Source organism: Anoplolepis gracilipes, chromosome 5, assembly GCF_047496725.1.
Source record: "Anoplolepis gracilipes chromosome 5, ASM4749672v1, whole genome shotgun sequence".
Taxonomy (NCBI): domain Eukaryota; kingdom Metazoa; phylum Arthropoda; class Insecta; order Hymenoptera; family Formicidae; genus Anoplolepis; species Anoplolepis gracilipes.
Window position 1 is genome coordinate 7185811 of NC_132974.1, and position 18019 is coordinate 7203829.

An 18019-nucleotide genomic window follows, 5' to 3' on the forward strand; every position below is an offset into this window, starting at 1 on the left:
ACAAAAGTGGCGCATGCGCGCGAGCGCCGCTCGAGTGCCGCGGGCGATCGCCAATCATCAATCGGTATAGTGTAATCTCTAGTAATGATCTGTCAGTCATCGTGAGTATGGCCAGTCATCGTTTCGCGTCATTATTGCCACAGCTATCGCGTGATCCAAATGATCAGCGGTGAGTGACAGTAGCCGCGACCCGCGACTCCAGTAGTCTTTCTCTCTTTCAGTTCTAGAGTCGGTTCGGTGCGAGATTCGATTCTTGGGACGGTGTGAGACATACGGTGAGGACGAGGGACGAGTCGTCGCCGTCGCGGCAGCAGGCAGCAGGCAGTCGCCAATCGTCGTCAGCCGAGTGTGCTGCACAATTTAAGGTGATCCGCTTGGGAGTGTTTTTATTGCGGAGAGAGGATACATTTTTATCGAGCAGGATATCGCGCGAGTAAACAAAGAAGAGTGATATACCGCACCTCGAAAGAGCAAGTAGGAGGAAAAATCAAAATATTGTACTCTCTGTCTCGTTCATTCAGCGTTGAGGAGGAAATATGTCGACGGAGGAAAAGTTCAACGCCGCCGTAAATGTCATCAGGAACCTGCCGAAAAATGGTAATCTTATTCGCGTTAATGTCATCGCAAATTACTTTGAGCAAAATAATCCTATATATGTATATATGTAGGTAGGTAGTCCCTGTAAAACAAAGTGTATCTTCTAAACTTTTATCTATATATATGCCTTGCATTCACTCTTGCGTTTGTAAATGCAAGCGACAAATATTGCAGCGATATCGCGCTCGCTTTTGTATTAATTCCATTTCCTTCCTCGCTTCTCCCTCGGGCGTGCACACTTAATTGCGCGCTGGTTAAAGTCCAGCCCGTGTTTAAGTATCAGCCGACACGGCTTTATTTATTCATGATAATGCGAGAAGGTGGCAAGTGGTACAAGGTCCTCCTTCCGCACACTTTCATAGCGTCGAAAATTGACCTCGAAATAAAATATATAATTTTCTCAATAATCTTAACCTCGTCGAAATAAAATATATAAATTTTCATTTGGCCTGTAAACAGTTTTTTTCTAACGATAAAACAACGTTTTTTTTCTTTTTCTGTTACATAGTTTTATATATATATATATACTCTTGTAATACATATTCTTGTACATAATATCTTATGCGCGTGTTATAAAATATTTTTCTCGGGTTTTTTTTTTTTTTTCCCAGTTGTCACAGAGGCGTTTCTCTAGTTGAAAGAAAGAAGAAATTTTGCATGTGCCGTTACACGCTATCGTGCAGAGAAATTTCGTGAGATCACGCCAGCCGAAGAAAGTGAATGCAATTTCTCACTTGCGGCATCGAAAGCAATATGAAAAATTTAATCTCCCGTAGTCTTCGCGATGCGCAACGTACTTGTTATACGATATACGTTACGGAAGAAACCCCCCGATCGCGATCCTCTACTTCTATTTCTACCCTGCCGGAACAATTGCGAGAACTCGGTTTACTTCACATTAGAAACTTTCTTTGCATCACGATGCACGATTGCAATGCACATTTAATAATTACGCGGAAGTAATTTACTTCATATTTTTTACCAGAAACGCTATCGTTATAAGGAAATCGTCGATCTCTTTAATTTGCGTATACGTAATATGTCTGAAATGTAAAAAAAGTAGAATCACAGATAAATGTTATTTTGTAAATAACATTTTTGGTATTATTTATCTTTTTTTATAAAGAGAAGAATCTAGTTATCTTTTATGAAAATTTTTTTTCTTTTATTAAAAGTTACAATGTGACATGTAATTAGGAATTATTTTTGTGCAAATATATATTGTCTATATCAAAATAATAATGTGTTAAAATTACTATCAATATTATTCTCAATAAGAAAGACATTGCTACAAAATATTATTTAAAACCATACATACACACACATACATTCTTACTATTACTTGCGCATATATGCATTTCTTTACTATTTGGCCTTGATGTTGAATATTGCATGTATACTTTCCAGTCACTTCATATAGCTAAGTGACTGTATTACTCCCCACTTTACTTTCTAACAGTGCAAGACTAGCTGAACCATGCTTGGTGGTTAAAACTAGAATGTTTCTCTTCACCGATCACAATAATTGACTTGTATTCCACCAGCAATTATGCAACTCTGTTGACAAATCCTTTAATTATCTTTGACTATTATATTAGCAAGCATTCATCAAACAGAAATTTTTAATTCTACCTGCAACCTCTTAATATTCTTGTACTATGGACTCAAAGCTGTGAACAAATACACAAAAAAAAAAAAAAAAAAAAAAAAAAAAAAAAAGATAATAAAAGCGATACGATACAATTACAGTATAAGTAGAATGATTACGCAAAAGTGATTCTATGAATATTTGAATTTTAATAGACATTTCTGCTTTAATGATACCTGTTGAGATAAATAATAATCAACTTTCATAGAAATTACTCTAATAGCTAGATTGCGTTAATATTACTTTATGAAATCATGAATATTGTAGTAGAATTAAAAAGGGAATTATTTACAACACCTTTAGAATTACTAATGCTTAGTATTTTACTCTTTAGTCTAATGTAGTGTTTATGCAAGGAAAATTATCATATAACAATATGTATTCTGCTTCATCTTGTTTAGAAGAATACTTGACTCTGACTAGAGTTCAAGGATAGAAGATAAAAAAATATCTTACATCATTGTATATTACTTGTATAAACTTGCAAAACATAAATCTTGATTAAAATTATCTTCTTCTGTTCTTGACACTCATATTTGAATATTAAATGTTTTGTGAGATGTTTTGAAATATTTAAAACTTCTTGCAATTTTCAAAATACACAAATATCTAATTTGACAATAATATTAATTAATAATAAGATTAATTATAAAAGATACTAATTTCTATAAATATGTACTTTTTTATCTGACTGTAACTGATATACAAAATATTGTATATTACTAATAAATAATACTTTATATATAGGAGCGTATCAACCTAGCCACGAGATTATGCTACGTTTTTATTCATATTATAAACAAGCAACCGAAGGGCCCTGCCAACAATCCAAACCTGCATTCTGGGAAGTAGTCAAAAAAGCGAAATGGGATGCGTGGTCACGCCTTGGCAATATGAGTCGTCTGGAAGCTATGAACAATTATGTACAAGAACTGACGAGAGTAAATATACTTTAAAGTTGAACTAATAGAATTAATGCAAGACGAAGAGTATGTTAAACAAAAATCTCACATTATAGATTGTCGAAACTATGTCTTATACGGATAATGTGGCAACGTTCCTCGGTAGTTTGGATTCATTTTACGAAAGTGTACCGGCCGAAGATTTGGAATTGCTCGTGGGACCAGTATTGGAGCGTATACGTTCCCAACCAGGATCACCATTGTCTGGTTCGCCATTAGGTTTGTTTTTTTCCCCTTTTCTGCAACAATATATACATTTTCATTATCTTATTTGAATGTTAATATATTTAGTAGTTGTGCACACTGCTTAAAATAATTATTTTAATAATTAAAGTTTAAGAGAATTAAATCGTGAACAATCTTGTAATTTGAATTGAGTAAACTAAAAGAATAAGAAGCTTAATATCTCAACATTTATATAAACATTATATTTACTAAAGATAAAAATTGGAAATATCGAAGAGAAGTATTGAACACAGAATTTATTAAACGATATACAAATAGATTATTCATTAAATGATACAGATTGTTCGAATAAGTGGCTTACTTATCAATGTTATCAATATGATTATAAATATTTGTTTTAAATTCTTAATGTAATATTATCTAGAAATGTTTTCTATGATTGTCTCTAAACTTACTTTTATTATTTTATCAGCGTCCAGAGAAACGTCACCTCATAGAGTCTGTAGCACTTCTCGACACATAACGAGTAGTTTGGAAACCAGTCCGACCAGCAGTCGCACTGCAAGTCCGCTGCCACAAGACACTGATGGTGAAGAAGAAGTATTTATAGATACTGTTGAAGTACGACATTAACATTATATTATATTGTATTACGTCACCGTTTTATTTTATGGATAAATCGATTTGATTGCAGTCAGCACCAGAGAGAATGCAAAAAGATGCATCTAAGCCCACTACTGCTCCTCAAAAGGTACAAATTGCGGCAAATAATGGAGTTGATCCTTCAAGTACAGAAAATGTTATAAAAGAGAACACTGAATTGACTAATGGATACAGCAATGTTAATGGTCACGTGGAGACGATACAGGAGAGCCAGCGAGAGAGAGGTAGACAGAGAACGAAAAAAGAAGATGGTAAAATCAACGCCGAATTTCTAAATCAGATCGCAACGACTATGCAGCATTTACAGAGAGATCTAGACCGAATAACGGCTAGAGTGCGAAGTTTAGAGGGACAAGCTCTGCAAGCGATGGCGCCGCAGACGGTACGTAACGTCATTTGATCATCTGAAAAGAATATTTATAATTGCAATAAAAAGTAATATATCATCAAGTAATATATCATCTCAGTGAAATAATAAAATAAAAAATATTTAATTTATTATTCTATTATTTTTATTAATTATCCTATTTGATTTCATTTGGTTTCTATTAAGAAATGTTGACGTCGATATTTCTTTTTCTTTTCAGGAAAATACTGTTAGACGCACTTATGCGAAATGGTGGCCGTTGCAGGAATGTTCGCCGCGTTTGTTCGCCTTACTAATTTTATGGCCATTTGTCGCTCATCTGCTAATCAATTTTACGCAGCGCTATCGCCAACGAAGACTGTGATGCTACGGCCGTTACTCCTACACGGCTGAAAACCTATTTCCATTATTTGGATAACTAATGTTGAGTTGTAAACATACATACTTTTTAATTTTATATTTCTTATAGACGTAAAGAACGCTGTGTCCTAATGCAATCTACGATTACATTAGTAAACGTGAATTGTGATAAAACTTAACTAAATCAGTCTCTGTATATTTTTGCATACGCGGCCTGTTTCGGAAGTTGCAAATTTTCTCTTACAGATACAGATTCTCTATTAAATAATAAATTAATCAATCTTCAGCAGTTAAAAGCCACTTTTGCAATTATCTTTAATAAGAAATTTATATTTTTATAAAATACAATTCAATAATACTCAATTTACTGATATATCACACATTTTTATAAAGTAATACAAATAATATAAAGTATATAGAAAAAATATGTTTCTTATTTTGTATGTGTTGTATATTTATATTAATTCATAATAATAATAATATATCTAGTTATCTCTTATAATTTTTTATAATTGCTATTCAAAAAAAATATGCAAGATACATAGAGATAACTTATTGTGTTAGTCTACTTTTTAACGTTTATACTTTAACAAGTAGGCAACTTCCGCTACACCTAAAATAAAAAAAAATATAAAAGTTATAGTTCAATGGTTTCTAAGGTGGATTGTATGTACTATAAATAATTGTATATTCTTAAATTGTAATATATGCAAGGAAAACAAACCCTTTTGTACATGTGTAAGCATACATAGTTATAATAGTTATTAATATATGTCTTTTACATGTAATGCACAGATGTTTAAGAAAAGGGATTTTTAAATATATATCGGCATTACAGCCACATCATTATTAATAAATATTATTTTTATGCTCAAAGGAACATTTATACGTATCAAACGATTGTGGTGGATATTATGTACATATGTGCAATGTGAACAAATATACAAATTTTTAATTATTATTTAATTATTAATTATTATTAAATTTTGCATTCAATTATTTTCTCGTCAGAAAAATTAATATATACAGGTAAACTCCTCTCATACTACTATTTTTGACATAATGAGAACGTTTGAGTCTTAGCTACATTTTTCCTTGGAGAGAGAAAGTAGAAAGAGGATAAGTATAGAAAGTGTAGCTAAAGGATTTCTTTGTAAGTGCTATGTCATGTATATAATGAATCATCAGAAATTTTCTTGGGTTTAAAGATATAAAAACAACATATGTATAAAATGATTTAGATAAATTTTTTAAAAATAAACATGAAAATATCTCTTTTCTCTCTCAAATTTTTTCTTAAATTATATTTTTTTAAATACATATTAAATACATTTCATATTTATGTCTTTATCTCTCATATCCTTTTCATATAATAAATAATACCTCTATAGATAGTATCATATTAAAGTAATAAAAAATTAAAAAGTAAGAAAAGAATAAAAATTTGTAATTTAATTTATATATATTAAATGTTGAAGTGCTGAAAATGTTTAGTATCGTTTAAAATGTGTTCTACATATATATTATCTTTAAATTTAATCCTTATTAGTGATTCATACAGTGAATCTACAGAGGACATACATTCATGATGCAAAAGCAAAACGACAATTATGGTTTCTGCACATAGGCTACAGTTGTTGCAGCCTGGTGTGCAGAAACCATTATATCACATAGCAAAATGCGTAACACATACTGTTTTGTAATGCATGCGAATGTGTCGGAACTGCGCATGTGTATTGTGTATGCTGTGTTAAGCACGGCTGTCAGTGTTCATCAATTCGTTTGCATTAGTTTGCACATTGCAGAAATGTGTACGCAGTTTATAAACATTCGCAAATTCTAGCGATTCTAGCAGGATCCTAGGTCTCGCTGCTCCCGAACGAAAAATCCTACTTTGTCACGTGCGATTTCCACGTAAATCTATTCGCGAAATCAAACCGAGCGAAATTCTCCCTACATGATGAATATCGGAGTATCTCTCGTATTCGCGAGTATTTTTGCCGCCAGCTGTTTCAGCACTGATGAACTCGATTTGGGCACGATCGTTTTCGCAAATGTTGTAAGTGAGCGAATTATTAGATCAAAAATTATTACTGTACAATATCACAGTATAAGTAAATACTTATACTGTGACAATATTATATAATTATTACTGCCTAATATTATTTGTTTTTATAATTTGGAGATTTAATTTAATTTATTTTAATTTATATTATGTTGTAACATTATTATGCTGCAGATACTTTGTACAATATTTTCATTATTTTCATTTTAAAGCTTAACTCATTCTGTTTGCACATTGTGTTCACACAAAATGAATAAAACATTTTTATCTTTTATTTTGACATTGAAGATGGGTGAGTCATACTTTATCTACAAAATGCTTGTCCTTGCTTACAGTTGTACAGACATGGAGATAGGACTCCTGTTGGACGTTACAAAAACGATCCTTATAATGAAACATCCTGGCCAGTTCCATATGGACAATTAACAAATGTAAATAAAGATAAATTACAATCATAGCTGCAACTCACAAAAATAGATAAAATAGATAAGCAGCTTTATATTCAGGAAAAACATGTTTTATAATATTTTACAAATATTTTTCCCAATTGTCATTTTATCATAAATAGTTCTCTATGAAATATAATACTTTCAGGTTTGCTCTAGCATAGTTTTTAATTATTTGCATTTTATAGGGAAAAAATTAAAAAATAAATGCATAATAAACAAACTTTAATAAAGATTGAGTAGTAAATAAAATTGTAAAAAAGAAATAATTGTAATATGTATAAAAGTGCAAAAATTTATTAAACAAATTTCTCAGAATTAATTCTATATACTTATTGTACATTTGAAAAACTTTTCACTTTTTAATATTTAATTTACTATATTCATTTTTCACTATTTTTGGTATTCAATATTTTAAATTTAAATTATAGATTGGAAAACATCAACACTTACTCCTTGGATGCTGGTTAAGGAAACGATATTCTCACTTTTTAAGCAACATTTATACACCATATGATATTTACGTTCAAAGTACGGATGTAGATCGTACATTAATGTCAGCGGAAGCAAATTTGGCAGGACTTTATCCACCAGTGAAGGATCAGATCTGGGATATTATCAAATGGATGCCAATTCCCGTGCATACCGTTTCGGAAAAGCAAGATTATGTGTTGAAGGGAAGTAAATATTGTCCGCGATATAATTATGAACTGGAAAAAGTCTTAACATCGCCGGAAATGGAACAGATAAATAAAGCGAATGCAAAGCTTTATGCCTATTTAACTGAGAACACTGGAAGTAAAATATCTTCATTAGAACAAGTTAACCAGTTATACAATATTTTATATATTCAGGTATGTTAATATTTTATATGCTCAGTATACAATAACGATTGTAATTTACTTGATTTATGTATGATGTAATAAAATTTGATGTATGTGTATTTACTTCTTTATCAGCACTTATACAACAAAACTCTACCTCAATGGACAAAGTCAGTGTTTCCAGATAAGCTGATACCTCTTGCTAGCCTCAGTTTCACGACACAAGCCTATAACACAATACTGCAGAGATTAAAGTCAGGTACTAAATTATTAATTATTTAATGATATTATTTATATTTGTGTGTTTGTATATTTAAATCATTTATTATATATACACTATTATTTCAAAGATATTTGTTATCTGTTCTTTTAAAGTATACAATTACTTTAAAATTATGTTATTAGGTTCACTACTTGGAGAAATGATAAAACACATGGTCAAGAAAGTACAAAATACTTTAAAACCTGATAGAAAGATATGGATGTACAGTGCTCATGATGAGACTGTGGCAAATATGTTAATGACTTTGAATTTATTTGAGCCTCACTGTCCTCCTTATACTGCTATGATTCTCATAGAATTAAGGACAAATTCTGAAAATCAGTATTTTGTAACGGTATTAATTTTGCTTAATATTCATATAAAATTTGTCATTTAAATGAAATTATTAATAAGTATAAAAATTGTAATTACCTTTATATATCTTATATATATTTTTCTCTATCCATAGATTTCTTATAAAAATAGTACTATGGAACCAATACTTATGACATTACCAGGCTGTAATATATTATGCCCTTTAGATGAATTTATTAACTTGACGAGAAATGTTGTACCTGAAGACTGGGAAAGAGAATGTTTAATAGCTTGGGAGGACATAAGTCCTAGCGACGTTATTGGTAATTATTACTTATCTATTAAATATCTATTTACGATTTGTTTTTTATGGTACATACATGGGTCTATATATATTCTATATAGTATAGTATTTATATATCATCTAAGATTTTAAAACTTTCTTTTCGATTGTTTCAGCGATCCTGACATCATCTATATTAATGTTAGTTTTATTGGTTTTAGTAATAATAGGTTTTATATATTGGCGTAATAAGAAAGAACAGAGACAGTATTATTTTCGTTTGACATATAACGATTATAACGATGCCATATAACGAATATTCAAAAATATGGCAAGACATTTAAAAATATTAATCATTAGTTACTAATGCCTGCAATCAAATTGGGCAAGATAGTTACTTCGCGATCTTGAGAAAGACAGGATAAAATATTATACAGGTTAAAATATTAGATACATGAAACAACTTAAATTGCTAAATAATGTTTTTAATTCTATATTATATTTTTAGAAAAATCTTTTATGACGAATGATAAGATTTGATCATTGAACTTTTTTATTGTACATTTACCGCAGGAAACAATTATTAAAATTTTTTTAATAGTTTTTAAAATAAGGTTACATTTTACTGTTTAAGCAAGTTATTGTGTGATATATTACACTTATATCATCACTAACATCGATCATTGTTGCCTATAGATGTATTTTAAACTTAAGTTATTTTCATGAAGGAATATTAATATTAATATTCGCGATATTTTTTTGAGAATTTTGTTTTGCTCACTGCAAAATGTTTTTTACATATTAATAACTTAGTTTGAAACTAAGAAAAATCAAGTCTGACCGTCAAGATAATAATGATTTATACTACACTTTATTACTTAAGAGATATTAAATCCGAATAGATGGATATATCTTCAAATTTTAGAATTATTTTATTTTAAGACTTAAAAGAGACAAATAATCAGGTACTTTTATAAAGAGAAACGCCTGTTATTTATAATATCTCGTTATATCACTGGACTTAAAATTGTATAAATATACACTCTCAGTATGATTAATCCAATATACATATTGTAGATTACAATATGTAACGGACACATTTTGCAGCAAAAATTTATATATAAGAACTTTTTTTATTTTATAAAACGATTATATGGATTATTGATAAGGATTATATTATACTTAATTACTGTTATTGCTACCTGTACGATACATGTGATACTACGATTGTCTAGTCATAGTGTATCGAGCTTCAATACACTCACAAGTTTTTTTCTTCAATACAGTACAATAGTAAATTTGTGTGGAAAGCTAATATATAACACTGCCTATAAAAAAACATTTAGTTGCAGAAAATCAATGATTAAATAGAAATGTGGTAGCAATCATTCAAATTACGATACAGTATATTTGTAAAAATATGTATCTTTTTTTATTTTTATATACCTACTATTCGTTGAAATATTGCAAATACATGTTTCGGATTATTATATGTAGAACATGTTCCTGTTTTATAACAGATGAAGGTAGAGTTATTTTAGAGTACTTATATCAAAATAAAAGAAAAACTATGTATTTTATCTCCCATTAGAAATATTTTTGTGATATTTTAAATAATACATAAGTAGTATGTGTAATCGACAACAAACCTATCAATTTGCTGTCATATTGCAAAGATTGCAGATATTATTTATGTAGTAAGTATTATTTTATATGCATAAAAACTAATAAAAATTTATTTAACATATGATATTTACATTATTATATATATATATATAATTAGATAATTATGCATTAAAATTGATAAAATTGATAAACTTATATCTAAAGACAAAAGAGAAAATTTTATTACAGATATCTTTCAACAAATTTAAAATTTACATACAAATATATCAGAAATTTATGAAGTATATTATTAAAATAAAAAATATCATTAAAATATATTAAAATATATCATATCATTAAAATATTCGAATTAAAATTGAGTGTCAAATGTACAAGATTCACACATGCCATTTATCTTTTAATCAATATATATGTACTATAATTACACTGTCTAATGTTTTTCTTGATATGAAAAATTATTCTATTTAAATATGTTTTTAATAATGGAATGTTAATAATTCTTCAAGGCAGTAAAAATGATCTCTTGTATAATTGAAGACGTTTATCGCTTTTATACATAATCATATAGATATGATTGTCACATGCTAATCAATTAATATTCCGATATTGATGTAAAACTGCCACGCAAACTTTCTTGAATAGTGAATGCTGGATTTGTTCTGGAATATATTTAACATATAAGATACTTTAGATATATTGGATTTTGAAATAGAAAAAAATTAAATCAAGACAACAGTATAAATGTAACAACCTTACCTTTTTTATGACGAGACAAGTCAACGTTTCAAGCTCAGACTTTGGTGTTAAAAATTTTTGCATGCAACGAAAATAGTTCCAGTTAATCACTCGTCATATATGAGTTTCTTTTAGAGACACATTAATAAGAATTAATGGAACCAAACGAAAAAATTGACGACGGTGTAACAAGGATATTTCGCATTGTAGCAAAATTATCATTGCATAATGGAGATAAAGCATATAACGATGATGAAGCATCATTTGTTTCATATAAAAATATATTTTTTTTGCACGATATATCGAGAATAACTGATCGTACACATACCATGAGATATCATGCTGACGTCACGAGATATTGCAAGCACCTTTCCAACGTGACATTATATTCGCATGTGGAATACAAGAGTCGCATATTGTCTCGCATATTCAATTGCAATATTCCGACTAAATGTTTAACGATGTTTCCGACGTATTGTGAAAACTATGAATGAAGAAAACTCTTTCTAAATAATGAGCATATATAAAAGTAACTTTATGTGTCATAGTCTATTTATATCTCTTTTTAAATACCATATAAATTGATTTATCAAAATATATACAATTGACATAGAATTAATGATAGATTATTTTTAAAAATCAGTAAAAGAACAGTTTATATATTTAAATTAACATTGGAAATGTCCTCTTTGTAAAAAAACAACAATGTAAATTTAAAAATTTTACTTAATATTATTCACTTAAAATTAAAGCATATAGTGTTTTAAAAGGTATTTTTTAATAAAAGCATTTGTTAAAAAAAGTTATTTAAAAGCGTGTTAAGATATACACAATATAGATCTTAAACAGTAGAAATATTTTATAACAAATACTCAGAATACCAAATTATAATTCATTTGCATGGCTGATCAAACAAGTGCAAACGTCAAAAATTCAATCTCATTAGTATAAATAATGCAGAATCAATCATTATTTACGGTAGAAAGGTGCAGAAAGCATGATGAATCACAAATCAGGCTCATTGCTCATAATTATATATATATATATTAATTCGGCGCAAAAATTATACTATGAAGCAAATTTTGCATTCTCAATCGTTCCTATAACATGTTTTTTACATAGTCTCAGGAATATCCAAGCACCCAGTTATATATGTTATTAAACTTTTTAATTTTAAATTTTTAAATGCATTTTACTGCTTTCAAACGTATTTCATGTAATATAACGCGAATATATTTTATTCGCGTAAACATGCATTTTGCAAAATAAGTTTTATGCAAAAGATTTTTAGTGTACAACTCGTACTGAATCATGCAACAAAAGGAAATGGACTTATACAATACATACATACATCAAATATATCAAATGTACACAAACATACACCACCATACATATACCACCATACATACACCACCAAATAATTTTCTTCAATTGCATTAAACATTTTGTATATGATTAATACACAAAACCGTAGTTCTTTATTTACAATTTCCCGATTAAAATATCTCACTGCGAGGACAAATACATGGAATTGTTACTTGGTAAAATAGCATTTAGTCACAATTATAACAAATAAATACCGTTAAAATTTTTCTTACCTGGCATAAACAGCAGGATTCGTTATACCGAGCGTAGGACTCACGGGTGTACCAATGTATTTAGTAACAAACTGAAACGTGAGAAATAAGTAAGTTAATAAAGAACACGACAATTATGATACTATAAAAAAAATAAAATGTTTTATAAAAAACTTCAAAATATATAGTTATAAATTAATAAGATATAGATTAATAAGATCTAATTAGTTATAGATTAACAAGATGAGAAGTTTTGACTCTACTAAGGCATAATAATTTAATGTTACAATAAACATATGAACATTATGTATAAGTGAAAATATACATACCCAATGATTACCAAGAGAAGTTGCACCCATGCTTACAATCATATGAACAGCCAAGTAGGCGCAGAAAATAAGATATAAAATCGCATATACAGACATGCCTAAATATATAGCCCAATGTTGGGGCAAGTCTTCCTGAACAGTTTGTGTTACAAAATATATATTTATTGTTATAACTAGAATTGATAGTGCGGTCGACACTATTTTGTTTATTCTGCAACAAATAACATAGTGTGATCATAAAAAAAAAATTGTTAAAAAATATTATAAAGAATATAGAAAGAAAGAGTTACATACATTCCGTTTCGGAATTCACCCATGATCTGAACACTACTCGTGAAGGCAATTGTAGGTAATGTTGCAAATGGCAACTGCAAGCTCATTATAGCGTTCAAGATATCGTTCATGCCACTCAAATTGTCCATATTGGCAAAGAACGCTACTAAAAATGTAGGAACTATAGCGATCGTTCGAGTGAAGAGGACTCGCTTCCAACGAGCCCACTGTAGATTTAGGAACCCTTCCATTGCGAACTGACCGGCATAAGTGCCCGTCATTGTAGACGATTGACCGGCAGCTAAAATACCGACGGCCCATATATACATGGCGACCGCGCCAAAGGAACAACCGAGAAAAATCCCTCCTTTGTAAAGATCTGCATCTATCGTCGCATTGTTTTCCTGGAATTTGCAAGAAAAGATATATTTGAGAAAAGCATATCAAATATACTTAATTAAAAAAAATTGTTCACTACATTTATTCAGAAGTCATAAAAATATAATTAAAGACAAATACTTACAGCAAAAGTCTCCATGCCGAGAGTATAATTATTCGCTTCACAAATTTTATACTGAAATAAAATAGAAATTAATTCAATATATATTTAATTATTATTTAATTTTAATTACTGTTTTAACTTACGACATCGTTGTTTGTTTTGTCAAAGAGGCCATGAGCAAATACAGCCACTACAAACACATTAATTATAAATGAAACAAACAATGCAATGCAGGCCTCAATGAAGTAATACATATTGGCATCTTTGATCTTTGCGGGTTGTGTTCGATCGATATCTCTCGACTAAAAAAATAAAAAATATCTCATGTACATATATTGTCAAAGAATTAAGTTAATCGTATATACTCTTAGTGTTTATAGTTCTTACTTTGACTAAGGCACTGTGAAGATACAAATTATGCGGCATAATAACCGCACCGACGATACCTACAGCTTGAAGTAATACTTTGTTATCATAATTCATCCCATTGTACCATGGGACAAACATACCAGTTATAACGTCTATTTGAGAAGGCTCGGAAACGATGTACTAAAATATGAAAAACCAATATAACACAATGTCAGACTTTAAGCAATGCATTCAATGAAATATTCTAAAAATAGATTTACCTCATAACCGAAAGTAACACCCATGACAGAAATGAGAAGACCAAAAAATAGCTCTAACTTTCGCAAGCCATATTTGTCCAAGAATAAAAATGTAAATGTATCAATTACTGTAATAAGTACACCACCCCATATAGGAATCCTGTAATCCAAAAGAGAAATATTCCATTACAATAATATATTTCACATAATCACTATAATCTATCATTTCTTAATTAAACATTCTCTGTATATACATTATATATGCGTTATTTATAATATTAAGCCTTTGAGAAAGAAAAGAGTAAAGTAAAAGAAATAATAACCAAGTAAAAGTAACAACCATGCAAAGAATAAATGTATTATATATATGACTATGTAAAATATACAATATTTTTATTGCAATAAATTGCAAAATATGTGTATCACGTAGATTATAATTCGTTTTTATATACTATATATAAAATATTAATATTTATTTTTAATATATTTCATATAGTTAAAAAATTTTCAAGTTTTGAAATAATGATAAATTGTATCCAGCACTGAAGCAATTAATAACTCGAATCACAATATTTTTAATGTTCTAGATAGTTTCAAGGATGTTTTTTACATTTTAGCTCAAGTATATGTTAAAGATAAATATTGACTACTTGTATCAGAGATACTTACGCTTTATTAGATAAGAGATAAAGGGCAATAGCCGTTCCTATTACCTCTTGCATATCACTACCAATAATAGCTATTTCAATCATTATCCACAAAATAAATCTAGGTACTTTTTTGTATTGTCTGTAGCACATCTCTGCTAGATGTAAACCAGTCACTACACCAAGACGTGCACTGAGTCTTTGCATAACAAGACCTAAGACTGTAGCGCTTAGTAACACCCATAATAACTGAAAGCGAAGATGTAAACAAAAAAAATCATTGCAAAAAAATTAATCAAATTTTCCATAATATTGAAATAAATAAATAAATAAATAAATAAAACACATTGCAAAAACATTTAATTGTAATGATTCTTCGCCAAAGATGTACCTTATATCTTGCTACCACTCCAGATTGTAAATCTGATTCTATGTTACCAGGATCTAGATAAGCTATAGACATTAAGAAACCAGGTCCTGTGAAAGCCCATAATTTTCTAAAACTAAATCCTGCCTGCAAAGAAATTTCCAATTCTAATTTACATTAAGCGTTACAAAACTATAAAGCTAATTTCAAATAATGATAATATATCAAATTTACAAGTGTTATTCTGGAAAGAAAAAAATATGCTCTAAATAATAATATCTAACAATTATGTATAAATCACATACAAAATACAATGTCAACTTACACTTGCTGTTTCTGGTACTGGCACCTTTTCATCAGCAAAATAGGTTTGATTGTTTGGAGACAAAGAGGTATTCTCAGTGGCCTTTCCATCACTTGCTTCATGCATACGTTGATGTGGCACTGTTGTGACAATGTCATCGCCACTGGATTTCACATCATAACTATTCTGCATTTTGTTTATTGATTTAATACTCTAAAAAAAGATCGTGTTATTTATGAACATAAAATCAGCTTTCCGTTTCTGATGTAACTGAGTGAAAACATGTGATTCTGATGCAGTGGGTTCGAGGAAAAAAAGGGTAGAAAAATGTTAGATAATCAGAGTGAACTCGTCTAAAGCCTTTTTCGCTATAATATCAATTATTATTAAACAAATAAGATTCATCACAAAACGGCAACAGTACGTTAATATATAAATATATAAATTAAGAAATCAGATGTAAATTAGAGCTCTATTATTTTAGATTTTCCAAAAATTAGCGTGTAGGAAAAAAATAACACATCTCAATTCAAGAACGAAAAAAGTACACGAAAATCAACAGAATCGCGATTTACAGTTAAAGATCATGTCGTGATCTTATGTTATTACCTATGCGTTGCTATCATTGATGGTAGATCTTTCGCGACTGTCGCAATTATGTAGCTACGACGTAACAAGTAGACTTATATACATACATATACACTGTGTAACAACCGCTCGCACTACTGGCATTGGCCAACTGTAGAATGTGACTGAATCAGCTATCAGCTGCGAAGCATTCGAACTTGGCCAACTAATGCAGGGAGGGGGAAAACGCGTCAGGAACGCAATTAAGATAAAAATTTCGGATTAGACAGTACTCACGTCATTAACATTCGTGAAATTTTTTCTTCTCTCTATCTCTCTCTCTCTTTTTTCAAGTTTATCATTTAATCTCTATTTAAGTAGCTTATCAACATTAGTTGATAACAACTAGTTTCTTTTTACAATAAAATATTCAATAAAACGTATTTATACTAGTGCCAACTCGAAAAGTATTTTTTAAGTATATGTATATTAATTTCACTAAATTAATTTGAATTAAAAAATTCATAAAATTGATTTAAAGAACATTCATTGATTTTATGGAAACATTATTTTATAATAAATTTTACTAAATAATTAATAAATATATTAATAAATTAAAAAATAATAAAATAAATAAATACATGCATGTTATACTTGTATGTATACTTGTATGTTGTCACGTTTAAAGTAAAATAAGTGTTTTTCTAATATTACTAATAAGTGTAATATTAATAATAAGTGTTATTCTAATATTAATAGTTTTTCAATATACGTATACTCTGATCGCTATACTGTATATATTTTATATACATTATATTTTATCTATTGTTCAACGAAAGGCCCGTAGTCATCTAGTTTATCTTATTGATACGTAGATGACATCGGATTTTATAAAAGAGAGACCTGATAAATGAAAAGCCGGGAATGCCTTGTACAAACATGTCTAGAATACAAAGAGAGGCACGTGGTACCATCCTGGGAGATCCCCGAGTTTATCGACATACACAAACAGCATTAACAAATTATGCAAAATATTTATATGTCCTTCCTCCTTTCTTCCTCCTCCGCGCACACATGTTATGTCGTAATTCCAGAATATTGCAATAAGTATCTAATATTTTCATCGTGATTCTTGAATGCAATAATGCAATATATATATAATCGAAATGATACGAGAAAAATGAATTAATACCATATATTAATTCCATCAATGTTACTTTTCTAATTATAGAATGTACACGAAAAAATGCTGTAATCTTTTTGTTAGTATCAATGTCGCGATAAGTATATTTTATATTATATGAGGAAATGTTAGATTTATAAAATATTATTTTACCATTTTATAGTAAAAATTGTATTTTTTGCTGTACTAATTATCTTACAAAAATATCCTTCAACAATTGCGCCTTCATTGCAAAAAAAGCAGTGAAAAAAAACAAAGTATAAGCGAACGAAAATCATATGATTGCTATAATATAATAAAATAGTTACATAAGAAACGAAATC

General features: G+C 29.2%; 3 protein-coding genes across 7 annotated transcripts; 2 read left to right on the forward strand and 1 right to left on the reverse strand.

Moving 5' to 3' along the window:
* The first annotated feature begins 118 nt into the window (after window positions 1-118).
* LOC140666107 (acyl-CoA-binding domain-containing protein 5-B) lies at window positions 119-5744 on the forward strand. Its single transcript, XM_072892923.1, has 6 exons — window positions 119-597; window positions 2993-3186; window positions 3264-3426; window positions 3866-4014; window positions 4088-4438; window positions 4644-5744. Exons 1-6 carry the CDS (start codon window positions 537-539, stop codon window positions 4785-4787), a joined length of 1062 nt encoding a protein of 353 aa, XP_072749024.1. The 5' UTR covers window positions 119-536; the 3' UTR covers window positions 4788-5744.
* A 741-nt stretch (window positions 5745-6485) lies between these two features.
* Window positions 6486-10723, forward strand: LOC140666106 (prostatic acid phosphatase). The gene is made up of 7 exons (XM_072892922.1): window positions 6486-6842; window positions 7184-7279; window positions 7726-8148; window positions 8254-8377; window positions 8524-8735; window positions 8850-9018; window positions 9155-10723. The coding sequence occupies exons 1-7, from the start codon at window positions 6741-6743 to the stop codon at window positions 9289-9291; spliced, it is 1263 nt and encodes a 420-aa protein (XP_072749023.1). The 5' UTR covers window positions 6486-6740; the 3' UTR covers window positions 9292-10723.
* A 402-nt stretch (window positions 10724-11125) lies between these two features.
* On the reverse strand, window positions 11126-16713 carry Mvl (solute carrier family member malvolio). 5 transcript variants are annotated; one of them, XR_012046703.1, is made up of 14 exons: window positions 16556-16712; window positions 15968-16159; window positions 15667-15789; window positions 15298-15524; window positions 14650-14788; window positions 14408-14569; window positions 14164-14322; window positions 14042-14092; window positions 13540-13922; window positions 13246-13456; window positions 12938-13008; window positions 11668-11823; window positions 11361-11399; window positions 11126-11263 (listed from the first exon to the last, which is right to left on the reverse strand). XR_012046703.1 is itself a non-coding variant. In XM_072892917.1 (13 exons), the coding sequence occupies exons 2-12, from the start codon at window positions 16136-16138 to the stop codon at window positions 11381-11383; spliced, it is 1716 nt and encodes a 571-aa protein (XP_072749018.1). In that variant the 5' UTR covers window positions 16139-16159; window positions 16556-16712; the 3' UTR covers window positions 11126-11263; window positions 11361-11380. The 5 variants fall into 5 exon arrangements, 3 of the variants coding, with proteins under 3 accessions (XP_072749018.1, XP_072749017.1, XP_072749020.1); XR_012046704.1 differs by lacking the exon at window positions 11361-11399; XM_072892917.1 differs by lacking the exon at window positions 11668-11823.
* Window positions 16714-18019: the final 1306 nt, after the last annotated feature.

Coding starts and splice junctions, on each gene's coding strand:
- LOC140666107 (XM_072892923.1), top strand. CDS start 537: ATGTCGACGGAGGAAAAGTTCAACGCCGCCGTAAATGTCATCAGGAAC. Junction 3,427..3,865: donor ATTGTCTGGTTCGCCATTAG/GTTTGTTTTTTT, acceptor TTATTTTATCAG/CGTCCAGAGAAACGTCACCT. Junction 4,439..4,643: donor AAGCGATGGCGCCGCAGACG/GTACGTAACGTC, acceptor TTTTCTTTTCAG/GAAAATACTGTTAGACGCAC.
- LOC140666106 (XM_072892922.1), top strand. CDS start 6,741: ATGATGAATATCGGAGTATCTCTCGTATTCGCGAGTATTTTTGCCGCC. Junction 6,843..7,183: donor CGATCGTTTTCGCAAATGTT/GTAAGTGAGCGA, acceptor CCTTGCTTACAG/TTGTACAGACATGGAGATAG. Junction 9,019..9,154: donor AAGTCCTAGCGACGTTATTG/GTAATTATTACT, acceptor CGATTGTTTCAG/CGATCCTGACATCATCTATA.
- Mvl (XM_072892916.1), bottom strand. CDS start 16,138: ATGCAGAATAGTTATGATGTGAAATCCAGTGGCGATGACATTGTCACA. Junction 15,790..15,967: donor CAGTACCAGAAACAGCAAGT/GTAAGTTGACAT, acceptor ATTTCTTTGCAG/GCAGGATTTAGTTTTAGAAA. Junction 13,923..14,041: donor TCGGCATGGAGACTTTTGCT/GTAAGTATTTGT, acceptor TGCAAATTCCAG/GAAAACAATGCGACGATAGA.